The sequence below is a fragment of the Piliocolobus tephrosceles genome, chromosome 5 (genome assembly GCF_002776525.5).
Source record: "Piliocolobus tephrosceles isolate RC106 chromosome 5, ASM277652v3, whole genome shotgun sequence".
NCBI lineage: Eukaryota > Metazoa > Chordata > Mammalia > Primates > Cercopithecidae > Piliocolobus > Piliocolobus tephrosceles.
The window spans coordinates 12,449,692-12,470,467 of NC_045438.1; the positions used below are offsets into that span (position 1 = coordinate 12,449,692).

General features: G+C 50.7%; 1 protein-coding gene across 1 annotated transcript in view; it reads right to left on the bottom strand.

The window, feature by feature from the left end:
- Window positions 1-20,776, bottom strand: part of AGPAT4 (1-acylglycerol-3-phosphate O-acyltransferase 4) — a 150,424-nt gene that overhangs the window by 15,611 nt on the left and 114,037 nt on the right. The window contains exons 4-8 of the mRNA XM_023223650.2: window positions 14,090-14,251; window positions 13,413-13,566; window positions 9,216-9,318; window positions 6,558-6,633; window positions 553-751 (exon numbers count right to left, since the gene is read on the bottom strand). Coding sequence (XP_023079418.1) covers window positions 553-751; window positions 6,558-6,633; window positions 9,216-9,318; window positions 13,413-13,566; window positions 14,090-14,251 — 694 coding nt within the window. The remainder of the gene's footprint in view (window positions 1-552; window positions 752-6,557; window positions 6,634-9,215; window positions 9,319-13,412; window positions 13,567-14,089; window positions 14,252-20,776) is intronic.

The following is a 20,776-nucleotide window of genomic DNA, read 5'->3' on the forward strand; positions in this document are numbered from 1 at the left end:
CCCCCCCCCCCCCGACACATCCGTGCCCCGCCTATTGCCCTTTCACTCCTAGAAAAGCCGCTCCCAGCGAGCGCGCCACGCGGGCTTCCTCAGCCCCCCACTCCTGTCCGGACTGCATCAGGAACTCTGCCCGAGAGCTCCACCGGGCGACTCTCTCGGCCTCCTTTGCCAGAGGCCGACAGACCTCACCCTCCACACCTTCTTCCCTGAAGCTGGGTGACCAAAAATAAATTTGCAGTTTTGCTCCTAGCCTTGCCTACTTGCTGGTTCTTTTGTGCTTGCTCTGGTGGTCTTAGAAAAACAAATCAGTGTGGAATCCAGCCCCAGGTGGGAGGCTGGACCATCCAGGCTGCGGAGTGGGTCCTAGGCCTGGTATTCGAGGGCCTCGTACTCATCCTGAAGTCTAACTAACTTTTCCCTGTGATTTGCAAGCTGAGCCTGCTCCTTATCTATGGCACAACTGCCTACACAGATGGCCTTGGTCCCAGCCCTGATGCCACCTCTCCCAGGGTGGTGCTGTTAGCACCCACCAGCCCCTTGCCCTCCACTCACCCACGAAGAAGACAAGGATGAAGCTGGCCAGCGTCAGGGAAGACCCACTTCTGATCATGCTGACCAGGAACTGGAAGAAAGGGTAGAGCACCAGCGAGGCCCAAAACAGCCAGTTCACGAGGGTCCAGGGCCGCCGGGGGGGCACCATGGGCGTCTCTGGGAAGGTGCCTGTCCTGTAGTACTCCTCCTGAAAGGCATCCTGGGGGACAGGAAAGAGGACCCTCAGACATCACACGGGGCTCAGTGGCAGGTCCCTCCCGAGGCCCCGCTTCCAAGGGAATTGCAGAGATACATGGGTGCCACGGGGGCTCGGCAGAACTGGGGTCTGTGGCTCCTTCCAGAAAGCACTTTGTAGGCAGCTGCTGTCTTCTCAATGCTGCATCTGGCCGCCCCTCCCACAGGGGCACTGGGAGAGGCAGGGCCGCTGCAGCTGTCACTGAGTGCAGGGCGTGCAGCATGAGGCCTGCCTGGCACTCAGGCCAGCCTGGGCTGGGGCTGGGATCCACCCTCTGTGGGCAGGCGCCTGCATCCCTGAGCCCAGGCCCCAGTCTGTCTGATGGGGCAGCAGTGCCTTCCACGACAGGTCGGCTGCTGCCCCAAAGCTGCCCACAGGGGACACTCTGTGGAGACCTGGCTCACACTCAGGAGGAGCTCGCCACACAGCCCGGCCCGGCACATGCCCTGCCTTCCTGGCCCACCCACACCTACCACCCTGTTGGCCACTGGAGGGCTCTGAGGGCCGTGATTCAAGGCATCATGAATGACGAAAGCTTGAGGGCTGCTGGGTGTGGCTCTCAGAGGTGATAGCAAACTCAGGACTGGGTGTCCAGGGTGACTCTTCTAAGTGACTGTCAGACCGTGGAAAAGGTAAACAGGCTCATGTCCTCCTGCTAAGCAGATTCTTAGTGGGAACCACATACTCATCCACGTCCACCCCCAGGGTGTGTGTGTCACGAACAGCTTGCAGAGCAGCTACTCCAGAGCCCTCATGGCGCTCCTTGCAGTCCCTGGGTGAGAACAGGGGACTCACGGCCCCACGTAAATGCACTGCAAAAGAACGGGGTGACCCTTCCCCAGGTGTCTTATGTCACGGAGCTCCCGCTCAGGGACTGGGGCTCAGCCACAAGGAGCTGCTGGATATAAGGGAGGGACCCAGGAACCCGACAGTCAGCAGGAGTGCTCAAGCAGCTGGGAGCTGGGCTGAGCCAGGACCTGGGGGGAACAAGGGGCTGTGGCACCAGGATTCCCACTGGCCCATCTAAGGGCAGGTCCTGGCCGTGAGGGGGGGCCAGGGCAGGAGCCACCTCCAGGGAGCAAAGCTGAGCCAGGCAGCCACAGGGAGTTGCCCAGGTTGTATTGTGGGCGGCTGCCTCAGCTATTGTAAAAGCTGCACATGGCTGATAGCATGCACGCCACACAAAAACAGGCGTGGGTCATGGTGAGGCCCAGTTTGTGTCCCATAAACTAGCCTAGTAACGTCCCAGTTCTCTAAGGAGTCGAATTTTCTGAAAAATGAGCTTCCATATAATTGAAACTTACACTACCTTAAATGCTGAATATTTTCCTTTAACAATTTGAGATAGAAAAGTCTAAAGTATCTCATACTTTTCTTCTTTTCCATTCAGGGTGTACTGAATCATATCTTGGCCTCTCAGAGTCACTTTTCATACTAGTCCACACACTAATTAGGCCATTTTGGAAGGAGAATCCCCAACTCCTTCCCTGGGCAGTTCAGGTGCCTCTGCTCTGCCCTCGGTCCCCTGCAGCCCATTAACAAGCCTGGTCTGAAGTGTCACTTGTTGCGTGACTCTGCTCTTGGACATTGGCCAAGGGAAGCCGTGAGGGCTCTCAGGGGAAGTCACATCATCAAGCAGTTGAAGAACAAGCACTCCCACCCTCAAGCAGTGAGAGCGATCAGAGGGTGGAGGAGACAAGGAGGTGAGCACCATGACAGTCAGGAGCACGGGCAATGCCCAGAGAGGTGGCATCCGATTCTGCCAGGGTAGGAAGCAGCACTCGCCTGCCCACCAGAACGGGGTGATTTTCTTATCCCAGGTTGGGGCCACAGGGCACCTGATAACTAGACAAGGTGGGTGATATTTTGTGCCTTGTTTAAAGAAAAAAAAAAAGCTTTCTTAAGGTGTCATTTACATGGCATAGAACTCACCCATTTTTAAAAATTGGCAAATGTGGCTTTTGAAATTATTTTCCTTAACAGTCTTTTTAGTACTTTTTTATAGTAATATCACAAAGGGGAACTCACCTTTTCTGTCTTGTTTCCAGAAAGACATTTGCTAGGCCAAGATTTTTTTATTTGCACCTCTTGCAAGAAGGAAAAAGCACTCCCTTTTTTAGGAGCCGCAGAACTCAGAACTTCCCATTCACTTTATGTTATTTTTTGAGACAGAGTCTCAGTCTGTCGCCCAGGCTGGAGTACAATAGCACGATCTCCTCTCACTGCAACCTCCACCTCCCAGGTTCAAGTGATTCTCCCGCCTCAGCCTCCTGAGCACCTGGTATTACAGGCACCTGCCATCATGCCCAGCTAATTTTTGTAGAGATGGGGTTTTACCATGTTGGTCAGGCTGGTCTTGAACTCCTGACCTCAGGTGATCCTCCCATGTCAGCCTCCCAAAGTGTTGGGATTATAGGTGTGAGCCACCGCGCCCAGCCCGATTCACTTTAAAGTTTTGTCTGTGGTTTAAAACACTAACTCTCACCCCCTCCCCTCACTTATGGCCCCTGACATTGCCGCAGGACCTCCCAATCGACTGTCCCGGAGAGAACAACACGGCCAGCTCCAGCCAGAGTCCAGGTTCCGGCAGTAGAATGTCGATCTTGGTCATGAACCCATTTTGTAATAAAATTTGCCCCACAGGGAAAGGACTCATGTTTTTTGTTTCTGTGTGTTACCATGTGGCATAGTATAAAGTTGGAACTAGGAAATGTAGTCACTGAACGAAGGAGAGTTGGTTTGTTTCCAGAAGCAAGCATCAGCCCACAAGCTGAAGAGGATGAGATCCTATTGAGAGGCGGCCAATCCCCGAACAAACACCCGCTGCAGCCCGCGACAAAGGCACTTGGGAGGAGGCGTGCGGAGGAGACGTCCACACAGCACACCCGCTCAGCTTTCCCAGGCACTCAGCTCAGCAAAGAAATTGTGTCTTAGGGCAGAATTAAGGAGAAGAAAGGAGGGAGAAAAGGACAGGGGCAAGAACAGGAAAGAACAAAGAATAGAAGAGAAAGTTGGGGAAGAGAAAGGAAGAAGTAGTTCCTCTTAGTCAGCAAGTCTGGGTGGAGAGAGGCTCTGTGAGGAGCACTCGCAAACCTTGACCTCAGCACGCAGACATCACCCGAGTGCACGGCCAGGACTTGCAAAGGACTTACCATGGGGGCGAAGCCTTGAGGCTCCCTGCTGCCCTTCTAAGGAACAGTACCCTTATGGTTTAAATAAAAAAAACAATTGGCCGGGCACGGTGGCTCAAGCCTGTAATCGCAGCACTTTGGGAGGCCGAGTCGGGCGGATCACGAGGTCAGGAGATCAAGACCATCCTGGCTAACACGGTGAAACCCCGTCTCTACTAAAAAATACAAAAAACTAGCCGGGCGAGGTGGCGGCGCCTGTAGTCCCAGCTACTCGGGAGGCTGAGGCAGGAGAATGGCGGGAACCCGGGAGGCGGAGCTTGCAGTGAGCTGAGATCCGGCCACTGCACTCCAGCCTGGGTGACAGAGCGAGACTCCGTCTCAAAAAAAAATAAATAAATAAAAATAAAAAAAATAAAAAAACAATTGCCAGTCCCAAAAATGGTTCTTGCCCTTGAAGGTGAGGAGCAGGAGACCACAGTGTTTTCCATGGGCCACCATGCCTGCACCCCGAGCTCTGCACCCACCCAGAGCTGCTTCCGACCTTGGCCTCCACAAGACAGCTCTGAATGTAGCTTTTTTTCACTTATTTCTCTTTAGAGACAGGGTCTTACTCTGTTGCCCAGGCTGGAGTGCAGTGGCGCAATCATAGCTCACAGTAACCTTGAACTTCTAGGCTCAAGTGATCCTCCCACTTCAGCTTTCCCAGTAGCTGGAACTACAGGTGTGGACCACTAGGCGCAGCTAACTTGTAAACTTTTTTTGTAGACAGGGGTTCTCATTACGTTGCCCAGACTGGTCACAAACCTGGGCGACCTCTGGCCACAAGTGATCCTCCAGCCTCAGCCTCCCAAAGTGCTTACTCCCAAAGGGATTACTGGCAAGAGCCACTGTGCCCAGCCTCACCTATTTCTTAATGTGCACCATTAATGGCCAATTTATAGTCCCTTCTGCAAATGTCAAATTACAACCTGAAGAAGTACTTTAAGTTAGAAATGAAAAGTTAGAATCTGTTCACCCCATACAATTAAGAAACCATGATGGCTATTGTGACCTCCCTGGAAAAAAGGGGTTCTGAGGTTGTAGGTTCAGCCTGAGAGCGAGTTCATTTGGGAACTGCTTTTTCCACAGAAGATCACACAAGGTCATGAATGGTTTCTCAAAGCCTTCAAACAATAGGAGTCCCAAATGCTGACAAGCAAGAAATATTGTGTATTTTTTATAAAGCTAAATCAGGTCAACTCAAAGGATGGCCCTGTTTTCAGAGATGATGCCTTTCCCATATTAAATAATTGTGTCACTGGTAGGTGGCGAGTTTCTCTTATGCTTGGAAAGACCAGAATGTTGGCACACCTCTATTGGCTGCCTGCCATCCCCTCCCATTTTGTAGAAACTTTACCTGTCCGTGAAATTGAAAAGTCAGAGAACTACTGCCCTAAAATCCCAAGGTCAAAATCAATAGAATTGTCTTTTGACATACACCACACTTCTGACTGAAAGGGTGATCATTAAAATGAAATTCTACTTTGACAAGCTTGGTGGGGCACCCAGATTTGGGGCAAGTAAAGCTTTAGATCTAGGCTCCTAGCAAAATAGGCTGATACAGAAAGGGATTGTCCCTTGACGTCTATTCACCACTCTGCTTGGAGGAACCATGCACCACTTCCCCTTACTGCTCAGCGATCTTCTCGGAAAGGAAAAGGGCCAGCCTCCCAGGTTCGCTCACAGACACATACTGCTTAGAGAACTTGGTGTCGTCCCAGCCCTGCACGGATAGAGAAAGGGCCTGGGCTCCAGCACCTGGCTTTGATCGGTGAGCTGGAAAACTGGGTAAATCACTTTATCCTTCGGACCTTAACTTCCTCATCAGTAGTGTAAGAGCTTTGGAGTAGATGATCATTTTGAGAACCCTTCCAAGTTGAACACTATCATTTAAATGTAAACATAGTTTAGAGGAAAACACCGTAAGAGACTTCAACAAGAAGGAGATGTGCCTCTTGGTTTACATGATGACCACAGTTCTGCCTGAACACAGGAGAGGAAGGGCCCATTGAGAAAAATCTCCTTTGCCTTGATGGATTTGAGGGCCCACATTTATTGTAGATTTGTTTGTGTGGCTCTTTACAAAAGAGGCTCATTTTCTAAACCTTTTCTTAGCATACTCTTCTTTCTGCTAAAAGTAACATTTTAGGCTGGGTGCGGTGGCTCACGCCTGTAATCCCAGCACTTTGGGAGGCCAAGGCGGGCGGATTACAAGGTCAGGAGATCAAGACCATCCTGGCTAACATGGTGAAACCCCGTCTCTACTAAAAATACAAAAAATCAGCCGGGCGTGGTGGTGGCACCTGTAGTCCCAGCTACTCGGGAGGCTGAGGCAGGAGAATGGCGTGAACCTGGGAGGTGGAGCTTGCAGTAAGCCGAGATCGTGCCACTGTACTCCAGCCTGGGCGACAGAGCGAGACTCTGTCTCAAAAAAAAAAAAAAAATATTTGGCTACGTTATTTCCAAGAGAGGGTCAGCTCCAGACTCATTAATAACCAGCTCTGAGGTCTCGCCCACCGGAGAAAGGCCTGCTGCCACACAGCCGCACGGCACACCCACAGCTGCAATGTGAAAGGACCCCCGGCACCCAGTGCACTGACCTTCTCCTGGTAGAGCTTGTGCAGCCAGGCCGAGCACCTGTCATCATCTTCAGGGATGTCTTCCAGTGGGATCCTCCTGCAAAGGCAGAGAGCAGCTAGCAGGGAGGAGGTGACGCCCACCCTGCAACATACACTTTCCAGTAACGGTGCTGCCATTTTTTGTTTTTATCTAGGTAGCCTAAATAATGTGGAAGTGAAGAGAGTAATGCAAGTGATAGAAAGAAGGCGTTCCACATCCACACTGGAGAAACACAGGCCAAAATGCAATTATGATCCATGAAGGAAAAACCCAGGGTCCAATTCAATGACATAGACAGATGCTGTCAGAACAGGGGACACTTGCCTCATTCCATCTTCCCTCCCAACTCACAAAAAGGCCCCCAAAACCTGATTATTTGCCTCTTCCAAAGAGGACAACACTGCCTCAGTTTCCACATGAGACAATCCAATATACACAGAAGTGATGCATCAGAGACAAGATCCTAGTAATTTCTTCTTAGTCAAGTAACCGACTTACTGGTAATGGCAGATTATCTCCCATCAAATGATTCCTGTGGCCTCTTGGTTAGCCTTGAGGCAGACTTTTTCTGCAAAAGTTTTGACAAGTCAGTGATGTGGATAGTGGGGAATTAAATTATTCCCAGATGCAAGTAGCCAGGGCATCTTCCCCAGGCTCCATGGCTCAGTCAGGGGTCCAGAGTCACTGTACACCAGCGATGCTCAGAGACTTGGGTGGCTGTAGGGACTGGTGCTGTCAAGGGCTTGCTACTCGATCATTTACAAAGAGCCCATACTGAACACGGGGAGGAGTCACTCTGCCACCTTTGCTGTTCCTACTTGTTCTCAGGTTGTTGGCTCTTGTGATTTCAAGGGACGTTCATTTATACTCAATTTTGTCCATGTCAAAGTCTGCATCTGGCTTGATTTCCCAGGTTATTTCACTCCCTTCTATGGCCTAAGAATACCTTAGTAAGAAGATTTTAGAGCTTATCTATCACACTAGAGTCTGTTAAGAGAATAAACAATGGGATTCCATCTTAAAACAGATTATAGTGAGCGACTTCCTTTTCAAGGCAGTATTGTACAGAGGTAAGTTTTTCACATAATTAGAACTTACCCCATAAGCTCCTCCAGAAATATCCTTTCACCTTTTCTGTTCCTGCGCACACTGTACTTCTGTGAATCCTCTACTTCTTTGCTCTTTGATCTACTCTGCTTTGGAAATGAGATCTCTCAAGTCTGCATAATATTTCTTTATTTGGATAGTGGGAATGTAGTGAGTTTTGCCCTTTTCAGCAACTTGACATAATCGCCCTTGATGTTTCAGTGCTTTGTACTGACGTATGTTCAGAAAAATGCCTCCATCATTTTTAATGGGCAGCTACGACAAAAAGATGTGTGTTGAACAGCATCAATGCTAACCTTCCTCTGGGGTCAAGTGTGTCATCTGGCTTCAGTGAGTGAAGGCGCCAGTATCATTTTGGTGCTGATTCTCACACTTGCTTTGGATAGCTGCAGCTACCTGAGAGGTGAAATAATCTTCTACATGTCTTGGGGTTTTCCCAAATAACTGAGCCCAGCTGGCCACTGAGTGGAGCTCCTGCCAGCTGTCAGCGAACACGGGGAATAAAACCTCACTTTACTCCTAGGAGAAGGTCTAAAGGTCTCCTTCAGGCAGGTGGGTGATTCTCCTGCCTTCATGTGCCACAGAACTGAGTCACAGGGCAGACTCTCGCCTGCACCATCAGACAAGAAGTCAGTGATGATGTCAATGCTGTCCTATTTTGATGGGAAAGCCAGAGTCATTTTTAGATCAGAAGCTACTTAACTTTGGCCGCCAGTCCACCAAAACATCTCCCAGGAAAGCTGGGACATTTGGTGTGGCCTGGTGGGAATGTAGGGCCCTGGATTTTCATGGGGCTGTTTATAATGTGGCTTCCGTAAGGTCTTGAATCAGAAGGTTATACGCCCCTGGATTAGTTCTCCATTAGTGGGCATTTCAGATTCTCTTGATTAGCATTCAGAGAAGGTGACCCACAGCACAACAAACCAGTCCGGTCCCTGACCCCTGTCACTCTGGGTTTTAATGCGTGAATCGCCATTGTGTTTAGTATCTGCTGCACCTTCCAATTCTGTTTCCCACCGAAACAGAGGTGTTCGGCTCATTCTATAGGCAGGGAAGGAGAACTAGTTTGACTAATATGTTCTAGAAGTGTCTTCAATAAAATCACTAATAGCCTGGAACATAACACATAAGTAAGACACTGCAAAAGACTTTTGCATTTGTGTCTAGACTGCCTTATATAAATACACGTCTGTGTGTATTCCATATAGCAGACCCACCACTCAAGAAAAGTGTCAATAACACATTCTCGTCACACCAACACCAAAATAATTATAAAATATGGCCTTCCATGTGTTCAACCTGAGCTCTCTGAAACGGAAGAGTTGATTACAGGGGATCCAGAAAGAGCTGGGATGGAAAGAGACTTCAGCAAATCATTCTCAACAGTAGGATGTGTCAAGTTCAATGCAAAACAGACTGCAAAGAAGTCAGTGTGACCCAGGGATCCCTGGAAGAAAGTCTCTAGGTCATTTGTGATGTGTTTACTTTGAAACAGGCACTGTCTCTTCTGGAAAGGAAACCGTTCAACTTACCTAACATACAAATCTGCATGGTATTTCTTTCCGTTTAGGACTCCCAGCAGTGTTGGATTTTCATTATTTCTGAAATTGAGTGTACAGTCATATACAGCTGAAACTATAAAAAATAAAACAAATACAAAGCAGTATATAGCGTGTGAACCCAATTTTGTTCTGTAGATACACACATTGGAAGACAATAATCAAATGGCTAACTGCTTATCTAGAAATGGTGTGGTCAGATTTCTTTTTTTTTTTTTCTATATGGTCCACATGTTGTACACTGAATGTATATTATCTTTTGTAATGATAAAATCCCACTAGAACACAGTAATAGAAAACAGGGTCATTGCTGAAGCCAGATCACTTTTTCTATTTATTTATGTATTTATTTATTTATTTGGAGATGGAGTCTCACTCTGTCACCCAGGCTGGAGTGCAGTGGTGCAATCTCGGCTCACTATAACCTCTGCCTCCTGGGTTCAAACAATTCTCCTGCCTCAGCCTCCCAAGTAGCTGGGGTTACAGGCACCACCACTACGCTCAGCTAATTTTTGTATTTTTAGTAGAGATGGGGTTTCACCTTGTTGGTCAGACTGGTCTTGAACTCCTGACCTCAAGTGATCCGCCCGCCTCAGCCTCCCAAAATGCTGGGATCACAGTGAGCCACCGTGCCCAGCCCAGATTGAGCCACTGTGCCTAGCCCAGATCACTTTTAAAGCAGTACTACAAAGTCAGGTCTAGAGGTGCCACAATGATGACTTGTAACTTTCTAATGTGCCCAGCCTATCGTTTCAGTCAAGAAACACCAAAATTTAAACAAGTGTGGATGATAAGAAAAATTTTTCCAAAGGAAACTAAGGAAGTGTCTCAGTTACAGCAGCATAACCATTCTGTGAGCATTATTTTCCCCTAGAAAAATAATATAGCTACAAATTATCCTAGGATACTGATGAGAAACTCCTTAAGGAATTGGATCGTACTCAGTTGAAGCTTCTTGGATCAAAGGATGGAAGAATATAGGACGGAAGGAGTGAGGGAACAGAGGAGATAAATGCACAGTGGAAACTGGCCACTTGCTGAAGTGTAAGAGCACTAGATGGTAGGAGCAACAGGTGGGAACCCCGGCAGCTGCCACCTTTTCCCATCGGTGGGATCTTCTCTTGGGCAGCTGGGGCTAGGTCTTGTCCCGGAAAAGGGAGCCTCTGTCACACAGCTGCTGAGATGACAGAGGCCAGGCACTTACTGCAGGGCCCAGTACATGGTTTGTGTTCAATAAATGATGAGCCAGATACTTCCCTGGGAGCTTTACATATGTGCATTAATAACAGGAGTGGGAGAATGGCAGGAAGGAGGAAAGGCACTTGGTCTGATTGGGAATATGCGGAACCAACATTCAAAAACAATAAATCACCATCTGTTTTCTTCTACCTGCTGCCTGACCACCGTGCGAGGTCTGCAGGTCCACTGTCTGTGCCAGCGGGCAGGGGTCCTCCTGATGGCCTGCAGGAGAGCCTGGGAACAGGGCCCGGAGTGCCCGAGACCACTCGCCCCCGCCTTGGGGCTGAAGGCGGGACTGTTCTCCTGAGCCCTCCTGAGGAGCAGCTGCCTGGTCAGGGCTGCTGGGAGAGAACCTGGACGCTTATCACATTTCTCAGTCATTTTAAAGCATCAACGGGTATCTGTAGGAACAGCCGTTCAGGCTGTGTGGACCATGACTGTAGTGTCCTAGGGCTTCCCAGTAAGAAAGGGCCACAGAGCTCACACAGTTCAGCGGTTTTGATACCTCCTTTCCTCCGACCCGCTCACACAGGGGCCCATGAAGACAACAGAAGAGGCTGACTCCGGTTAAGCAAAGGTGGGGAGAACCCATGGGTTCCCCAAAGAGCCGCCTAAAAATCAGTGACTTGTACAACTATCTCATTTTCCAAAGCAAAACCTCAAAAAAAGCGTCTTGAAAGGAGAGCCAGCCTGATTCTAACTGCAAGGTGCGTCGGAAGGAGTGAGAGCAGCGGCTGCCGGCCCCCGCCAGCCAGGAGCAAATCCCAGCTCGCCAGGTACTGGCTGAGTCACACTGCACCCGCTCCTTAACTTCTCTGAGCCCCAATGTCCTTCTCTGTGAACTGAAAGCAAAAAGAAAAAGGAATCTACCTTCCTGAGTCCCGTGAGGACATCCTACATGTATGGTGCATACAGGGCCTGGCATGTCAGACGCGCCTGAGACCGGTGGTGGCTATTATTGGAGAGAGCCTTGTTAACTCCGCGATGAACAGGATAGAGCTGGACGGCCTTGCGAGGCAAAACTGAGGCAAAGCTCAGTCAGGGAGCCATGCTGGTCCAACCCAGAGGGGACGGATCAGGATAGGGACACGTAGCCCTGCAAGCTGGGCAACCCCACCAGGGGCAGAAAGTGAGACGTGCAGTGGCAGGCAGAGGCCTCCAGCAGCAGCCTTTGGTCAAATGTTTATCATGTGCCAGGTAGGATGCTGAGCTCTTTATCCAGCTTTTCTCATTTAATCCTCCTGCAACCCTAACAGATTTTGCAGAACTCACAGCAAACTTAGGACCCGAGAGGTAAGTTCACTTGCCCAGAGTCACACAGCTGGTCAGCAGAGGAAACAGGATTCAGTGAGGCCTCCTGATCAGGGAGCCCCCAGGGTCTTGACACTGCTGGACAGTGCAGAGTGCAGCAGCCTGGGAGGTGGAGCAGGGGTCAAGCAATGGGAGCATCCTTGGCCCTGGGGCCCGGGGTTGGTGTGGAGGCAGGGACTGCAGGGGGCAGGCTAATTCTGACCCTTGGGCTGAGCCCAGAGCAAAAGACACATGTAGGCAGCTGGTGCCCCTCTGTGCCACCGACCTTCTAAGAGGCTGGGCAGAGGGGAAGGAGCTCGGAGGCGGCTGGCCTGGTGGGCCCTCAGTTCTGCAGGCCCGAGTTTGCTGCCGAGACTCCAGAGCCTGCTTTTCTCTCTTCTCTCTGGGAGTAAGAGCTGCTGCCAGGATGTTGTGGGGATTGAAGGTGACACCGTGTGTGGCGTGCAGGGCACTGTGTCAATAGAGGTCATCAAGGAACGCTGGTGGCCAGGAGAAGGGGTATGAGGGAGCAAGGGAAGAATGTGGAGAAGAAGAAACTGGTTAACAGGGCTAAGGGCAGGGCAGGCACACAGAGGGGAGAGGGGGCCAGGGGCACAGCCCGCCTGGCCTGGGTTCCTGCAGCCCCAGAAGGAAGCAGGGCTGGTGCTGGCCTGGGTATGCGGGGGTATGTTAAACAGGCAGCAGAGGCCAGCAGGCAGTGCTGCCCGGGGCCTTAAACCACCGCTTCAGCCAGTGGGTCACCTGGGGACTTTTAGAGGTCCCGATTCACCAACCCTGTTGCTCCAGAGGTCCTAATCGGGGGTCGGTCAGGGCTGGAGAAACCAAGGGGCCCCTGATGCAGGCCCGGGGAGGAATTCACAGCCCCCCGCCCTTTGCCTCAGAAGGAGGAGAGGAGACAAGAGGATAAGGCCGAGGAAGGCAGCAGCATGGGGCCAAGAGCCGCATTCAGCTGGGCTCCAGCTCCCTCCAGGAAGGAGCCGGCTTCGCCTGAAGTGCTTTGCCTGAGAAGGAGCACAGGAAGCTGCCCCCCAGGCCTGCAGCCCAGGGAAAGGGCCAAGGGACTGCAGGGGTGTGGGGAGGCTGGCTGTGCAGAAGGAGACAGAGGGTGTTTCTGAACTGGAGACAGAAGGGTCAAAAAGAAGACAAAAGCATGACAAGAGGCCAGAGGCAAGTTGTTGCTATTTCCTTCTTATCAATGGCCATTTAGGGTGCCAGACTCCGAGGTCAGCTGCGACAGACCACAAGGTCAGAGTTCAGGTGATTCCAATGGGTGGGCAGGAAATGGCCCTAAACCCAACTGTGCTGTCTTGGGCCTGCAGGCCTGGACCCAGGTTACCCCATGGACCATCCAGGCACCCAGCACATTTGCACAGCAGAGGGCAGTGCTGGCCCGGGCACTCCAGGAAAAGCAGGCACAGGCCCACCCCAGGTGCCAGCCAGGGGTGTAGGGGCCATTTGTCCTTAGTTCCCAGTCCCAGAGACCAGACGTGAGCAGCCACTCCGAGCTCCGAGCCTCCAGTCAGCCGGGAAGTGCTGGCAGGAAGCAGGCTCTGCCCATCCGGAGCTGGGGTTTGTCTTCCTCGCGGCCGCGGGGACCCAGGACCACACACTCCTCCTTACCTACATTTCTCAAGCTCCTCACGGTGATGGCAAAGCCCTTGGTTCGCGGCAACAGGTGGTGCTTGAGGTGGGGCAGCCCCTTGGCCCGGGCCACCTGCATGCTGATCTCATGCTTCTTCTCCGTGAAGCGCGTGCCCTCACAGTGGATCAGGAACTGAAGGAAGGAGGCAGGAGTCACACACAGCCCCACAGTCACACGCGGCCCCAGGGTCACACACAGTCCTGGGATCACACACAACCCCTAGTTCACATATGGCCCCACAGTCACACATAGCCACATGATCACACATAGCCCCAGGGTCACATACAGCCCTGAGATCACACACAGCCCTGGGGTCACACACAGCCCTACGGTTACACACAGCCCTACGGTCACACACAGCCCTGGGGTCACACACAGCCCTACGGTCACACACAACCCTGGGGTCACACACAGCCCTACGGTCACACAGCCCTACGGTCACACACAACCCTACAGTCACACACAGCCCTGGGGTCACACCCAGCCCTGGGGTCATATATATGTGGCCCCATGGTCACATATGGCCCCATGGTCACATATAGCCCTGGGGTCACACACAGCCCCACAGTCACATGTCCTGTGGAAGTCACAGGGGGTCCCACGGTCACAGTCCTGCAGGAGCCCTTGGGACACAGCTGCTGTGGTGCCTACGTACAAAATATTTCTCAGGGTAGTCCCGGAGGTGCTGCAAACTGGTGGCAACTGTCTTGCGATCCTGCTCCCACTTGCGCGAACAGAAGACCATCTCGGTGAAGTACCACATCCAGCCGATAATTGGAACGTAGGCCAGCTCTTTCTTGGCCAGGACCTTGGAGCCCTGAAACAGAGGAGGGAGCCCAGGTGCCCATGAAGGAGACGTCAGAGCCACCTCCTGGGGCTGTTGGAGACTGAAGTAGAAAAAGAGGAGGGGACATTCACACCAGATGCCTCAGGCCAGTCCCAGAACACATGTTGTCGAGGCCATAGACCCTGATGCCCTCCCCACCCTTCAGCTAGAGGTCCAGGTTGTGCTCACCCTGCCAGTGTGGGGGCAGGAGGCAAGGGGACCCTGGTTCTCAGCACGGACGGCAGGAGTCAAGAAGGCAGCAGCAAGTAGTCATGGATATTCAGGGTCCTGACAATGCTCCCACCACCATCCAAAGGGTTTCTAGGTGATCACCACCATGCACTCGCTAAGCCTACCGTGCAGCTGTGTGACACTAATTTATGTACCTCTTTTCTGCGGATCTCATTGAGTTTTGTGACATTACAAAATATAGTAATTCTTGATCGCTGAAAATGTCAAATGCTAGAAAATGTAGCATTCCTGGGCGTGAGGTTAACATCCTTCTTGAACAGTTGTTGGCCAAAGATTCATTTGAATCTGATTTTTCCGAGACAGCTCGACCTACTCTGCTGAGCTCTGCAGTTGAGGCAAACAGGAGTCTCCGCTCATAGAGCAGGCTGCAGAGCCCAGTGGGATCTCCAGGCACAGCTGGTCCAAGCTGGAAGTAAAACCCAGACCAGGAGATGTGCTCGGTGCCCTCCACACCCGCTGCCAGCATGTCCTTGAGGCTGAGACGGGGCAGAAGCACCTGCCAGAGACCTTCTTGGGGCTGACGCAGGTGCGCGAGCGAGGCCCCAACAGGTCCCCTCTGGGGATTCTCAGGGCAGTCCTGGGTCCCCAGGGCTTGGTGTGGCCCTCCCCAGCCAGGCGTCCACTACATCAGACCCCTACACTGAGGAAGACCAGGGCTTCAGTGGGGTGGACGGGGCAGCGAAGACACAAAAACTGCTTTTTATCTGATGGATGTTTATCTTTTCACCTTAATTTTGGAACTGACCAAGATGCTCCTTGATCAATGGGTCGATGACTAAGCCCGGGATGTGAGCCGTCAGGGCAGCCCAAAACCTAGGATGCGCACAGCGCAGAGAGCCCTGGCTTCAACACAGCCCTCTCTCCTCTACTCCCCGTTACACCCATGCCTCTCCACAGCTCCAGCTCAGCACAGGGTCAGCAAGCCGTGTCCCCCAACCTACTGGCAGAACAGAAAAAGGTCTGAACAGCCAACTGCTACCCTACTTTAAAAAAACAAGACACTTCTTCCCTCACTTGGAGTAGAAAAGGCAGATACCTTGCAAGTTTAGCATCTCCATTTTCTGATGGAGTTGGTTTTTCACACAAGTCCAACATGCAGATTCTGTCCAAGAGAACTCAGCCATAAAATCGGACTCTGGGACCATCCCCATGGGTGGGTGAACTCACCGGTGCAGGTGTGAGGGCTTACTGTGTGCTATGCCCATGATATATATATTTTTTTTTTTTGAGACAGAGTCTCGCTCTGTTGCCCAGGCTGGAGTGCAGTGGCCGGATCTCAGCTCACTGCAAGCTCCGCCTCCCGGGTTTACGCCATTCTCCTGCCTCAGCCTCCTGAGTAGCTGGGACTACAGGCGCCCGCCACCTCACCCATCTAGTTTTTTGTATTATTTTTAGTAGACACGGGGTTTCACCATGTTCTCCAGGATGGTCTCGATCTCCTGACCTCGTGATCCGCCCGTCTCGGCCTCCCAAAGTGCTGGGATTACAGGCTTGAGCCACTGCACCCGGCCCATGATATTTTTTAAAATTATATTTACCTGAACTCATTCCAAACATGCGACAGTCTGAAGGAGCTGTAAATGACGATTGGTTCTGCAGCCAGGAGGGGGCCGCAGACTAAAGCAGCAGCTGTTGGCCCTGGGAAGGTGAGTGGTCCCTTGCAGCCAATCATGGCTTCTGCCGGGGAAAAGCACTGTCAGGGGTATTTCCTGTCCACAGTGCTATAGTGGGCCCTAGTGGTTGGCCTCTGACGACCTGCTGCTAAATGGAAACGATAACTTTGACAGTGATGCGGGTATCTAGACCCACAGACGGTCACCTGGGATGGGAGTCTCTATTTCCATCCCTGTTAGATCACCAAAAACTGTTTAGATGCCCCACAGTAGATGCGTCCCGTGGGTTATGGTGTGTACCATATCTTGTACAACACTACAGAGGAGTCAGCAAGCAGCTGCCCTCGGGACAAGCTGGCTCCTCTGCTGCTTCTGTAAGTGACGTCCTGTGGCCACACAGCCTCTTGCTCATGTGCCTCTTGTCTGCAGCTGCCTTCACGCTACACACAGGAGTGTTTTGTGACAGACACGCTATGATCCACAAAGCCTAAACTATTCATTCTCTGGCCCATTCCAGATAACATTTGCCAACCCCTGATTTAGAGCCACTAAAACTTGTTTTCTATGAGTGTGTAATGGCTAGGCAATCATTTATGGTAAAATACTAAATTTTTAAAAGATCTGGAACAAAGGTGAGTCTATAGCATGATTATAACTTTATGAAAAAAGTAAAGCAGAGAAAAATAACAGTAGTTGTTGCTGGACAGTCATTTATAAGTGATTTTTATTTTGTTAGATTTTCCAGTTTTTATTATAAACATATTTCACAGTATTCCTGTAACCATGTCATTTTTAAGAGAGCGTTGACATCAGCGTGCTTTCACCATCTGCTTTGGGAACATAACTGAGGCTCTGGGTCAGAAACAGTTTTGGCTTTTTTGTTTTTCTTTGTTTGTTTGTTTTCTTTTTAGATGGAGTTTTGCTCTTGTCACCCAAGCTGGAGGACAATGGTACAGTCTTGGCTCACTGCCACCTCAGCCTCCCGGGTTCAAGTGATTCTCCTGTCTCAACTTCCTGAGTAGCTGGTATTACCGGTGCCTGCCACCACACCTGGCTAATTTTAGTATTTTTTGAACAGATGGGGTTTTACCATGTTGGCCAGGCTAGTCTCTAACTCCTGACCTCAGGTGATCTGCCTGCCTCGGCCTCCTAAAGTGCTGGGATTACAAGTGTTTTTGGTGATCAAAAGGAACAGAAGAGAAATAACTTTCTTTATACTGACTTAATCCATCCTTCAGCCTTAAAATTTTGGATGTTATCAATACGCCTAGTTTTGATGCTAATTATGTTTGGTAGGAAACATGTTAAAATATTAAGGTAGAAGCTTTTACTTCTTCAAACTGAAGAAATGTCACTCAATACCCTTTCCCTGGCAGGGCTGCATGAAAGAAAAGCTCTGGAATGAGACAGTCCTGTTTCTAACCAGGCTGTACCATGACCCGGCTGTGTGACTATGCTCAAGACACCCAGCCTTCCTGAGCTTCTGTTTCCCCTCTGTGTGACGAGGAAGAAAACACATATCCCCTGGTGTCCCTGTAAAGACTGAATGATGTATGGAAACAGCTACAAAAGCACAGAGTTCAGACTCTGAACTCTGACATGGGCGTTGAATAACTCGTAGCTATTATATTATCACAGAGCAAGCAGTGTCTGAACACCTCCTTATTCAACCCATTTTCTAAGCCATGCTGTAGCGTCATAGTAACAACAATAGATTACATTTATTTAAGCACAACTGAATAGTCCCCGTGCACAGAGAGTTGCCCAAGTTAACTCATTTATGACAAACAGACTAGAAACTACTATTACGACATACAGACAGTTCCCCAGGCAAAAGGTGCAATATGCTGTAACTGTCATGGCTTTCCCAGGCCACTCAGAGGCTTCCATGTGTGATGCCAACAGCTTTCAGAGAGAGTGTACAAGAAAATATACCAATTTCACCAATGCTGGATTTATTTCAGAGGCCAACCTGAAAGGATTTACTGATGAGTTAGATTTATCAACAGATCTGTCTAGATACAAGCATATTTAGACAATCCAAAATTTTCAGATGGAGTAACCCACTATGGAGAGAGACAGTGAAAAGGAGAGTTGTCTTAGGGTAGCTGCTTGACCCATCCTGAGGACCCCCACAGCTCGGGGACACAGCCAGCCCCAGGACCTGGTCTGCAACTCTGGCAAGTGGGCCAGCCCTTGCAGAGACCCTGGGCATTGGGAAGAGCTGATGCAGAGAGGGCCTGAGACCCGCTACTCCGACCCTGACTTTCAGAAGCTCCACAGCCTCTGGGGTGAAAACGGATCAGAATGAGGCCATTCTAGTTAAGGTTTTCTCCAAAATGGCTATTCACCAAGGCTTCAGATGAAGATTCCAAACCCTGGTGCTGCATGCAGTATGGCTGGGAGCGGCAGGGTGTCCTGCTCCTGTACAGCTTCCACCCCCACTAACACCAGCAAGGAACCCCTCAGGGGCTGCGGCTCTGTGGCCAGCTTTGTTTGCAAACGTCCAGTCATTGCTGAAGGTTTCCCAGTAGGGTTACCAGTTAGTCAAATGAGCCAATGTCGTTTATTTCTACTAAATATATAAAATGAGGTCTCTTAAGCGGAACTTTGAAAACAGGTTAGATGTCCCTTAACAATAAAGCAGGCTAAACAGCCTGCCTTTGAGTCCTTTGACTGTTTTCTCGACTACCAGCTGGGGACACTGTAGCAAATGTTTCAGTTCCCTGGAGCCCCAGACACGCCATCCAGCCCTATCGCTCCAGAGTCCTCATGAGTCCCACATAGCACAGCCTCCATTCTAAAGTATGGTGCGTAAGCTCATCGAAGTGGAATCTTCAACCCAAGGCTGCTCTGTCTGTGCAAAGGTATTGATTAAGAAGCCCCTTATGCCAGGCACTCTGCAGGTGCTGAGAACACAATGCTGGTTAGGATTACCTGTGGCCTTGAGGTGCCGAGAGTCTAGACGGAAGGGAGAAGCAGAAAGCTTTCAGTTTCTGTGTTCCATTTCGGCCACTAAACTCTGCCAGTAAGTTGTTGTACAGACCCCTTCTGACACGAAGGTATGCGCAAGAGAGGATGGTATGGGCCTGGAATCTCCGAAACCTGTCCCAAGTTATAGCAAAATGCAGAAAAGACTGGAGCTCAAAATAATGAACCAGTTTCTGTGCACACATGCATGTATGTGTGTATGTTCATCAAAAGGTGAGAGGCTTTTTTTTTTTGAGACGAAGTTTCACTCTTATTGCCCAGGCTGGAGTACAATGGCGCGATCTCAGCTCACTACCATCTCTGCCTCCCTCAAGCGATTCTCCTGCCTCAGCCTCCCAAGTGGCTGGGATTATAGGCGGCCGCCACCATGCCTGGCTTGGTTAATTTTTTGTGTTTTTAGTAGAGCCACGGGGTTTCACCATGTTGGCTAGTCTGCCCTCGAACTCCTGATCTTCTTCAGGTGATCCACCCACCTCGGCCTCCCAAAGTGCTGGGATTACAGGTGTGAGCCACCATACCCAGCCTTTTTTTTTTTTTTTTTTTTTTTTTCTGAGATGGAGTCTTGCTCTGTTGCCTAGGCTGGAGTGCAGTGGTGCAATCTCGGCTCATTGCAACCTCCACTTCCTGGGTTCAAGCGATTCTCCCGCCTCAGCCTCTGAAGTCACTGGGATTACAGGCACCCGCCACCACACCCAGCTAATTTTTTTGTTTGTTTGTTTTGTGTTTTTAGTAGAGACAAGGTTTCATCATGTTGGCCAGGCTGGTCTCGAACTCCTGACAAAGTGCTGGGATTATAGACTCCATTTTTGCCAACTGCGGTAGCACAAGTGTGCCTGGCCTTGCTCACACTGCATTCCTTTCTCTTGCTTTCTGCCTTCTCTGATGCTGAGAGGAAAATGGTGTAGACCTTACACTGCCAGAAAATTCTCAAGAGAGTCTCAAAACAAAATGAACGCTGTTCCACAATTAGTCACAGCCGCAGGGGAAATGCATACAGCAAACACGAAATGAAAGCACTCTCTAAGAATTCACCTCGGGCTGGAATTAGAGACTTATCCTCTATCCATGTGGGGCAGAGTACGTGGGGCTTTTGCACTCCTAATTGGCCTCCTCCAGCCAACCTCCCCCCGTTTACCAGGCCCCAGACTATTCTGGGTTTGACAGGCATGCAGATGTGCAGAGAGAAGAGGACAATTCGGAGGACGAACATGGAGGCTTGAACCAGCAGGATACTGATCACTCCTGGCTCTGCTTTGAGGGGCCATGGTCACGGCTGTCAGGACACAAAGATGGGAGAGGAGCTCCCTGCGCAAAGCCCTCGTCCACCCTGCCTGGACACAGGTCCTCATGGCCCCTTCCCAGTTTCTCTTCTGAACAGGCAGCCCAGCCCTTGTGGGATGGTGTTAGCGCTGCAGATGGGAAGACAGAGCAGAAGCAGTACAGGGGCAGGTGGGAAAACAGGATGTTCCCAGGACAGAACGTAATAGGAGCGATTGGCCTTGCCCAGCACTCTGTAGCCAACAGGTGCTTGCTGAACAGCTGCAGGAAGCACAGGCGGAGGGGGCATCAGAGGGCCCTATGCACACAGCAGGTGGGAGTGAGAAAAGGGGGCGGTTCATGGGATGATACTGAGTCGGTGTACAGCAGACTGCACAGGCCG